Below are 10,233 nucleotides of genomic sequence, written 5' to 3' on the forward strand. Positions count from 1 at the left end.
CTGGGCTGGATTCGAACCCACCACCTTAGGTGTATGTGGCTGGCGCCTTAGCCACTTGAGCCACAGGCACCAAGCCTTCAGAGTCATTTCTATGGAGTTTAGCATGATAACAAAGTCATGAGCTTAATGAAAGTTGTCTGTTTTCTTAAAATCTGTGATGCTTTTGTTATACATATACTTACAGAGCAAACTCTAATACAGTGATACTTAGCAGATCACAATGTGTTTAAGAATGGCTAAGTGTTGATAATTGATAAAGGTAAGTGATGAGTGCATCAAGATTCATAACACTTTTCTCTACATCAGTGTATGTGTGAAAATTTCCATAATGTTAAACTGAAAATCATCTTTTATTCTTTGAAAACAGTACTTGTTTAGAAAATATTCTACTGTCAAGCTTGTTAAGGTATGAGCTGAACTATAGGTGAATATAGGTGTAATTCATTTAACCAGTCTCAATGTTTATTTTTTAGGAGAAAAAAAATAGCTGTTTAAAGTCGTGATAGGTTGACATTTGTAATTACTTAAGTGTTAAGTTTTGTATATATAAGAGTCTTCATACTTTGTTTCAGGGACAGAATGATGCTGCTGAAATTGGAACAAGAAATTTTAGATTTCATTGGTAATAATGAGTAAGTCCTGACATTTAACAAGAAAACAGTTTGTCATTGTAGTTCTCCTTGGCTTACTAAATTGATTTTTCTTCTACTTCTAGGTCTCCACGTAAAAAATTCCCCCCAATGACATCTTACCATAGGATGCTATTACACAGAGTAGCTGCTTACTTTGGATTAGACCACAATGTTGATCAGAGTGGAAAGTCTGTCATAGTAAACAAAACTAGCAATACAAGAATGTAAGTGTCAAGAGATGTAGATAAATGTTGTATATTTATATAATAATTCTTTATCTCCCTATAGTACCCTTCATCTGAGGTTTTCCGCATATTTTGGCAGTCTAAGTTTTGTGATAACCTTATATGTGTGATAGGACCAAAAAATACATTTAGCTTACTATCCTGGGTAGAAGGCAGATGAATGAGGACTGGGCATGTGGTGCAAAACAAAAACTTAGAGGCCATATATATCAGTGACACATCACTCTTTTTTTTTTAAGTTAATGTAATTTAGATAGCTATAACCATTCTCAGGAAAATTTATTTAAAAACAAGAGAGCAAGCAAGTGCAGAATTTTGTCTTTGCCTTCGCATTTAATTAATCATTTGTCAGTTTCCCATCCTTTCCAAAAGCTTCTGGTTTTGCTCTTTTTCTCCACAAATCTTAAGATATGGAACTATTGGTTAAAGCAGTATTCATCCATAATGCTACTATGTACTCCCCTTCCTGGGCTATGTATAATTTACTGAGGAAAAAAATTAAAGGGCTAGGAGGAGCCCTTTGCTTTAAAAAATAACTGCTTTGGGCTCAGCGCCTGTGGCTCAAGTGGCTAAGGCGCCAGCCACATACACCTAAGGTGGCGGGTTCAAATCCAGCCCAGGCCTGCCAAACAGCAATGACGGCTGCAACCAAAAAATAGCCGGGCGTTGTGGCGGGCGCCTGTGATCCCAGGTACTTGGGAGACAGAGGCAGGAGACTTGCTTGAGCCCAGGAGCTGGAGGTTGCTGTGAACTGTGATGTTACGGCACTCTACCCAAGGGGATAGCTTGAGGCTCTGTCTCAAAAAAATAAAAAAAATAAAAAAAAATAACTGCTTTCTAGTATTGATGAGGTAGATCATCAGTGCTATTAGTTGGGAGCAGAAGGCCCAGTGCAGAGTTCTAAGTGTACACAGAATTTAGAACTCTTCTGCCTATTTGAAAGGCTAATCCTAAAATTTCTATTTTGGTTTTTCAAAAGGATTTTCCATGTTAGTTTCATATGTGGCAGTAATAGTTCTGTGTAATAAAACAGTAATCAATTTCAAATGCCCTAATAATGCTTTTGGTTTATTATTTTTATACCTTTCTTGATGCCAGATATCTCTGAGTCTTAACTGTGAATCCATTAGTTTGCATGGTTATATTTAATCCATTTATGTCCCTTCTTTTATAATGACCTTTTACCCTGATAGCTGCCATATTACGTGCTGGTACTAAGTTGATTTTCTTCCATTTCACATAGTCTCTTTTTAACTAAGCAATCATATTTAGCATGTTTAAATAATTGTTCCTGTAATTAAATTGAATTAATGAAAGTAGATATCTGGATAAGGGTCCTCTCTTTCTTTGGGTATTAAATGTTACCTGAAAATATAAGTCTGATTCCATTTTCATTAAAATTTAAATGCTCATGTCCCTTAGTCTTTGAAAAACATGCTTATCAATTGATCATTTTCAGATTTGTTATATCATGGCTAAAGTAGGACAGTGACTGTTAAGGTATGAGCTGAACTATAGGTGAATAGAACTGTAAATCATTTAACCAGTACCTTTCAACATTACTCAGAGCTGCTGGATACCCAAGTACATGTACATTAGCAGGCATTTTGACTGACATTTCGACTGATGACTCTCTAAGGTTTTCAATACAGTGTAACCTCAGTCATTTGAATTCTATGAATGATATCAGAAAGCTTTAGAGTTTTTTTTTATCATAGTAACTGAAAATTAAGCTAAGCAGAGATATCTGTAATGTACTTAAAGAAGTACAGATCAATAATTATAAATGGACATTTCAGATCATTGAAGTTACACTGTATTATTTTATATCTTCTGGGATGTGAAGAAGGTTGTAAATCAGAAAACCTTAGAGATCTGCTCCACATTGAATAAAAACAACCTTACCTTTTCCTCATAGGGAGATTACCCGCTCCAGCCTTGAACCAGTGGTGTTGTGGATGTCAACAACCCGGTGTCCACTGGGCAGTCTCAATGGAGCGGGAAGTTGGCGATTGCAGGGCAGTAAATTCAGGCATCTGTAAAAGAAAGAGGTAAGACAGTCTTAAGGTTAGCTGAAATGCCTGCCAATGCTGTTTGGTGTGGGAATCCAGCTGCTCTTAGAAAAGTTGTCAGGCCCTTGGTTAAACCTTTCATTTATAGTTCACTTTGGAATAGCAAACAAGCACTCACAAACATACTGGCTCCTTGAATAAGAAAATGTGACTTTGCCTCTTAAAAAAAAAAAAAAAAGGAAAGAAAGAAAATGTGACCTTGAACAGCTACAAAAATAGATGATATAAATTGGGAGCAGTCATATAACAAAAATAACATTTTCAGAACTAAATAGAGAATCTTTCAAACCCCTGATGAAAGCAGTCTTTTTCCTTTTATTTTGGTCAAAAAAAAACTCTTTACTCTTTTTATTTTTCTTCTTCTTTTTTCACATATATGGCTTTATTTGGATATCTGTTCTTAGAGGCCAAGGCAGATGGATTGCCTGAGCTTAGGAGTTAGAGACCAGCCTGAGCAAGAGGGAGACCCCATTTCTAAAAATAGCTGGGTATTGTAGCAGTTGCTTATAGTCCCAGCTACTTGGAAGGCTGAAGAAAGAGGATTGTCTGAGCCCAAGAGTTTAAGGTTGTTGTGAGCTATGATGATACAGCACTCTACCAAGGGTGACAAAGTGAGACTCTGTCTTAAAAAAAAAAAATTTTCTTTTGGATATCTGTTCTGTTTCACTCATCAAATTCTGGTTTATAAGAGAAATTTCTTTAACTTGCTTAGAAGATTCTTATTTTTAAATCTTCATTTGCATAATTTGACAGGAAGCTTTTATAGTACTTTATTAAAAATTTACTAGATTAAGACAAATCTCCCAAAGTGTTACTTGATCCTATATATAATGAAGTTTGCTGAAAATGTCATTAAATTTTACTTGGATTATAAATTTACTTAGGCTATTCTCATATATTAAGTGACTATATAGTAGACATTTGAACTAGATGAAAAAAATTACTACTGAGGAGTTTAATTAGATTTTCTTAGTAGCCATTAAACATTTTTATATACCATGTATTTCAAAGGAATAATTCCAGTTTTATATAATAGAATGATAATGTCATAAGAATATTGATTGAATTAATTTTTAAGGCTGAGAATATATTTGGGAAGGTAAAATTTTACCTAATTGCAGTTTTGAATAGCACAACCTGTGTCTTTCCTCTGGATTTCAGTGAACTTGCCACATTTCCAAAGAGGAAAGATCAATCCACTATAAAGTGTATTGCTAAGATTTCATAATTATTACTTTAAGTTACACCATTAACCTTCAAAAAAGATCTCATTTCTTCTTTTTTAAATAACTTCTCCTTTCTAACTTGTTCCAGTTTCAGTAAAACAAAGCTGTTCCCTGCTTTAATTAAGAATTTTTGGTAATTTGAATACATTTTGAAGTAGTCACTCAGTTTTTAGTTAATTCAGCCACAAAATATTTAATTACTTTCATTTGTATAACACCAAACTAGGAACTACAGGATTGATGAAAGATACAGTACTTTCTTCTTTGTCCCAGAATTTTCATAGTGTTAGAGGAGTCATTGAAAAAAGGAAATAGAGGCTTTGTGTCTGACTCACCCTGGTTCCAGCTATGGTTCAGTGAAGTGCTTGCCCTCCCTAATCTTGCACAGTTGCTTAAGCCATTTGAGCCTCAGTTTTCTCAGTAAATGTTTATAATAACAACAAACTTATGATTGTTTTTTGCGTTTTATGCTGTTTATGTATTAGTTCCTTTCATCTTCAGAACAACCCTATGAAGTACATACTTTATGTAATTCCCATTTTACAAGTGAGGAAACTAGGAAAAGAAAAGGTCAGTAACTTGTTCAAGTTGTAGAGCAACTAGAGTGTTAAAGCCTAATATTTGAACCCAAGCAATCTGACCAGAGCCCAGGCTATATTTGATTTGGTCTCTCTACCATAACATGAGATAGTATTCTCTCATAAGATTATAGTGAGGAGTAAATGAGATAGCATAAGTTATCTATGAATGCGAGTGGTAACTTTTATTACTTAATACTTACATAAAATGTTATGTTTGACTTTTCCATAAATATTATACTTCATCTTTTTTGTTCCTTTGTTTTGTGTGGTTTTTTTTTTAGACCTGATCAGAAATTTAATGAACATATTAAGGATGATAAAGGTGAAGACTTTCAGAAACGGTATATCCTCAAGAGAGATAACTCTAGCTTTGACAAAGATGATAACCAGGTAATCTAGAACAAGTACAGCATTTTTATAGGTATAAAACTTACTCTACCAGTAGTTCATTTTTCTAAGAATTAATTTTTCTCTTTTCTTTAGATGAGAATACGTTTGAAAGATGACAGAAGAAGCAAATCTATAGAAGAAAGAGAAGAAGAGTACCAGAGAGCTAGAGACCGAATATTTTCCCAAGATGTATGTACTAGCCTATATTTAGGTTTTCATATTGGAATATGTTGTAGTTGCATTAGAGGTAGAATTTTGCTCTGTTATCCAGACTAGAATGCAATGGCTTCATAATAATAATAGCTTATGGCAACCTTGAACTCCTGTACTCGAGCAATCCTCCTGTCTTAGCCTCCCAGGGAAGTGGGACTACAGGCACACACCACCTTGCCCAGCTAATTTTTCTATTTTTTTGTATAGATGGAGTCTCACTCTTGCTCAGGCTAGTCTTGAACTCCTGGCCTCAGGAGATCTTCCCACCTCAGCATCCCAGAGTGCAAATGTTACAGGCATGAGCCATGGCATCCAGCCTCATCACATTTATTTTTAATCATATTTGTTTCGTAGGAGGTCATCTTTTAGAAATATTGAGACCTGTCCTGTTTGTATTAATAATGTAATAGTTTACAAAATACTATACTGTAGCAGTTACGTAAAATTTTACAAATGCTAGAAGCAGATGGACTACAGTAATCATTGAAGATTATTGGACTGAGCATGAGCTTATGGTTTGCATGTTTGTTTGTTTTTCACTTCTCACAGTCTTGAGAGTATTAGAACATTGGTCTACTGTCTACAAAATTATCTAAATTCTACTTGCTTTTTTTGTTTGTTTGTTTGTTTGTTTGTTTTGAGCCAGTCTCAAGCTGTCACCCTGGGTAGAGTGCCATGGCGTCACAGCTCACAGCAACCTCAAACTCGTAGAATTAAACAATTCTCCCTTAACCTTCCAAGTAACTAGAACTACAGGCATCTGCCACAGCATCCAGCTATTTTTGTTGTTGTTGTTGTTGCAGTTGTCATTGTTGTTTTAGCTGGCCTGGGCTGGGTTTGAACCTGCCAGCCTCCCTGTATATGGCTGGTGCCCTACCTTCTGAGCTACAGGCGCCACCCTAAATTCTACTTGTTAATAGACTTTCCTTAACAAATAACTTGTTTCTTTTAAAATAAAGCTAATTGATTTTTAGATTAATATTTCTTTTTCACTTTAAAAGTGATTATATGTGAATGGTCATCTAAATAACTGATTTATGCATATATGCTAAAAGGGAATCAGTTTGATTTTACCAACATTTGTTAAGCACCTATTTACGGTATTAGGTATTATTCAAGAATATTTGAAATGTAGTTAATGTATATTAACACTGCCATGGATAAAAATTTCCTCTGTGTTGGAAAGTAGGTTAAATAACATTAAAATTGAGACTATTAATTCAACAACTCTTATTTAGCACTTATAGTAAGTGCTATGCTGGACACTGGAGAACATGTCTATGGACAGATGTAATAATTTATCCCCAAAAGAACACTGTATCATTGTTTTTATTTTACAGATAAGGAAAAGATTAATTAACCTCCTGAAGATTCTAGGAGGCTAATTAAAACAGTGAGAGATCACAAAAACAAAAAAATGGTAGTGCTGGGTAGCAGCCCAGACCTGCTGAACTCTTAAGCCTACACTAGATATACTTCTGTTTCACTAGTTTATAAGATAGATGAGGTCATTGCCCTTGGTAAGTTGTCAAATAATGACAATGTGGTGTATGTTTTATTAATATATAGAGACATGAAGTTATTTTAGGAGACACAGCAGAAAAGTATCACAAACACATTGGAACATGGCAGAAAAGCACCACAAATCAGAACTAGGGAGGGGATGAAGAGAGTTAGCGTCCAAAAGCAGACCTACAGTGGTAGGGTCAATATATGCAGAGGCCCAGAGGTAAAGAAGAACTTCCTGACACATGTGAGGAATTGTAAGAGTCATAGTAGTTCGATGACTACAGGAAGTGAGAAAAGTTTAGATTAAAACAATAATCAGGAAACATATGACTTGGCTCTGAAAGTTCGTTAAAGTGGTTGGACTTTATTTTTGACTTTTGCTCAACAAAGTTTTTTCTATAAAGAGCCAGATAATAAGTATACAGTTAGGCTTTCTGACCCATATTTACTCAAATCTGACTTTCAGTGTGATAGCAGACACAGAGAGTACATAAATGAATGGTCATAACTGTGTAAACTTATTTACAGAAACAGGTAGCTGGCTATAGTTTGCTGATCCCAGTGCTAAAACATATGGGAGCCATTCAGGAGGAAAGAAGTATTTCAGAGACAATGCTGTGCTTCCTGTGTATAAAACGGATGAAAATAGCAAAAACTGCTAGCTGGAAAACTAGTTAGAAGACTGTTATAATAATACAAATAAAATGATCATTGCCTGATCTAGGTTAATAGAATGGGAGGAGTTTTACTATAAGCATCATTAAGTCACAGCTATTATTATTATTATTATTCACTGCTATTTCCACAGCATTGGTCATCAAATATAAAGTGAATGATGGGGAATCTGCAGACTGGCATTTACCTTGAATATATGATGATGAAATGGGTTCACTTGTTTGGAAGTCAGTATTTAAATTTCAAATTAATTTGGACCACAAAATGAGTGGCTTCAACATTTATTTGTTATAAGTAAACACAATGTCTCCAATGCAGAAAGAAATTCCATTTTATATGTATATTCTTATCACCATTTTGGACGTTTTAAATGTTACTACACATATAGTTGTCATCATTAGTTTATAGGTAGTATTGTATTCAACAAAAGTTCAACTTTATGTATCTATTCTTTCTTTCTAGTCCCTGTGTTCCCAAGAGAATTATATTATTGACAAAAGGTGAGGGAATTTTTAAGATCTGTTTTGGTAATTGTCTGGCTTATGCTAATAAAAATTAAAAGTACCTTATTAAAATGCCAACAGACTCCAAGATGAGGATGCCAGTAGTACCCAACAGAGGCGCCAGATATTCAGGTATTGAAAACATGCTTTTACTTGAAAAAGTAAAGCATTTATTTTCACACTTTTCTTCCCCCTGTTACAGCGGTTCTCAACCTGTGGGTTGCAACCCCTTTTTAACAATGAAAATCCATCTTGCATATCAGATATTTACATTACAATTCATAACAGGAGCAAAATTACAGTTACAAAGTAGCAACGAAAATAATTTTGTGGTTGGTGGTCACCACAACATGAGGAACTGTATTTAAAGGGTCACCACATTCGGAGGCATTAGGAAGGTTGAGAACCACTGCCCTATTAGCTTTTCAAAGTTTCATTTCTAAATTACAGAGTTAATAAAGATGCTTCAGGGAGATCAACAAATAGCCATCAAAGCAGCACTGAGAATGAGTTGAAGTATTCAGAACCCCGACCCTGGAGCAGCACAGATTCAGATAGCTCTCTTCGAAACCTGAAACCTGCCGTAACCAAAGCCAGCAGCTTCAGTGGAATCTCAGTCCTGACAAGAGGTGATAGTTCTGGAAGCAGCAAAAGCATAGGCAGGCTTTCAAAAACAGGTATAAATAAAACTAAAACTGTGTGGTCAGACATTAGTTGTCTTAGTATTGTCTTAGCTCTTTATTTATCATATGGCTTCTAATTACCCTAAAATGTAAAATCACTACCAGCAGTTCACTGAACACCTCCAAGTACTTAAGGAGTAATATGTTTATTGACATTGGGATTCACTCTCTGTCTTGGAGAGAGATCAATTAAAATAAACATTCTTATTTATGGTAACATAAACTTAATGAGGTAAGTTCATTGAAATGTCCTCTCTTATTTGAAAGCCATAGGTGATTGGAAATTCTTCACAGTTTATTTATAGTTGGAAGGGTAGTTTCTCACCTAGAATTTTTTAGCACTGATTGCATTTTCAGGTAATCCTATTGATTGTATTTTCCATGATAAAGTCCTTCTTTTCACATTAAAAAATGAATAAAATTGCTGAATTTTATGAATTCAATAAAAAGAGCTTTTTGAGGAATTTAAAAACCAAAAATTAATCTCCTCACTAATCTCCTAAACTGCTTTCTTTAAGAGTCTATTGGCTCATAACTTTTCTCCTTTCATTTTTACTAACTGGCTTCAATACTAATGAAGCTCATGTATCTTTTAGGACTTTATAGATTTTATTTTTATCCCAAAATAAGCATGAAAGTCAGAAATGACTGTTTCTCCCTAGCCTATTTGGGTTAGCCTAGACATAGGGTATGGTGCAGATAAGAATTAAAGCGTATGTTTGAAGGTAACAGTATTTTTTAATACTTAAGTCTAATCAGTAATGCAAATTGTTAAACCTTGTGAATTATAGTTGCTTTATAGTTGCCACCTTTTTTTTTTTTTGAGACAGGCTCAGTATGTCGCCCTTGGTAGAGTGCTGTGTCACAGCTCACAGCAACCTCAAGCTCTTGGGCTCAAGCAATTCTCTTGCCTCAACCTCCCAAGTAGCTAGGACTACAAGTGCTTGCCACAGCGCCTGGCTATTTTTTTTTTTTTTCGTGGTTGTCATTGTTGTTTAGCAGGCCCAGGCTGGTTTTGAGCCCACCAACCCCCGTGTATGTGGCCGGCACCCTAACCACTGAGCTACATGCGCTGAGCCAATTGCCACTTTTTTTTTTTTTTTTTTTTTTTTGCAGTTTTGGCCAGGGATGGGTTTGAGTCCGCCACCTTCAGCATATGGGGCCAGCGCCCTACTCCTTTGAGCCACAGGCACCGCCAGTCACCTTTTCAGTGTATAATGTAGTTATATCAAAATTTTCTTAATGTTCAAGTTAGGATGTTAATAAGATAGGTAAATTTTATAATGTAAGAGCTCTGCATATGTACTAAATATGCATGGTTTGAAAAATGGTCACTATGTCATAACAGAAACAACTACTCAGCTCGGCACCAGCCATGTACACCTAAGGTGGTGGGTTCGAATCCCCAGCCGGGACCCGCCAAACAACAATGACGGCTGCAACCAAAAAATAGCCGGGCATTGTGGCGGGCCCCTGTGGTCCCAGCTACTTGGGAGGTGGAGGC

The 10,233-nt window shown here is 35.5% G+C and overlaps 1 protein-coding gene across 4 annotated transcripts in view; it reads left to right on the forward strand.

Annotated features, from left to right (window-relative positions):
* R3HDM1 (R3H domain containing 1) overlaps window positions 1-10,233 on the forward strand; it is a 153,186-nt gene that overhangs the window by 47,907 nt on the left and 95,046 nt on the right. For all 4 annotated transcript variants that reach the window (XM_023515842.1, XM_023515843.1, XM_023515844.1 and 1 more), the window contains 7 exons: window positions 573-632; window positions 716-856; window positions 5,038-5,146; window positions 5,240-5,335; window positions 8,006-8,043; window positions 8,128-8,178; window positions 8,497-8,723. In XM_023515842.1, the coding sequence (XP_023371610.1) occupies window positions 573-632; window positions 716-856; window positions 5,038-5,146; window positions 5,240-5,335; window positions 8,006-8,043; window positions 8,128-8,178; window positions 8,497-8,723 (722 nt within the window). The remainder of the gene's footprint in view (window positions 1-572; window positions 633-715; window positions 857-5,037; window positions 5,147-5,239; window positions 5,336-8,005; window positions 8,044-8,127; window positions 8,179-8,496; window positions 8,724-10,233) is intronic.

The sequence above is a fragment of the Otolemur garnettii genome, unplaced genomic scaffold (assembly GCF_000181295.1).
Source record: "Otolemur garnettii isolate 467f Iridium unplaced genomic scaffold, OtoGar3 scaffold00080, whole genome shotgun sequence".
Lineage (NCBI taxonomy): Eukaryota > Metazoa > Chordata > Mammalia > Primates > Galagidae > Otolemur > Otolemur garnettii.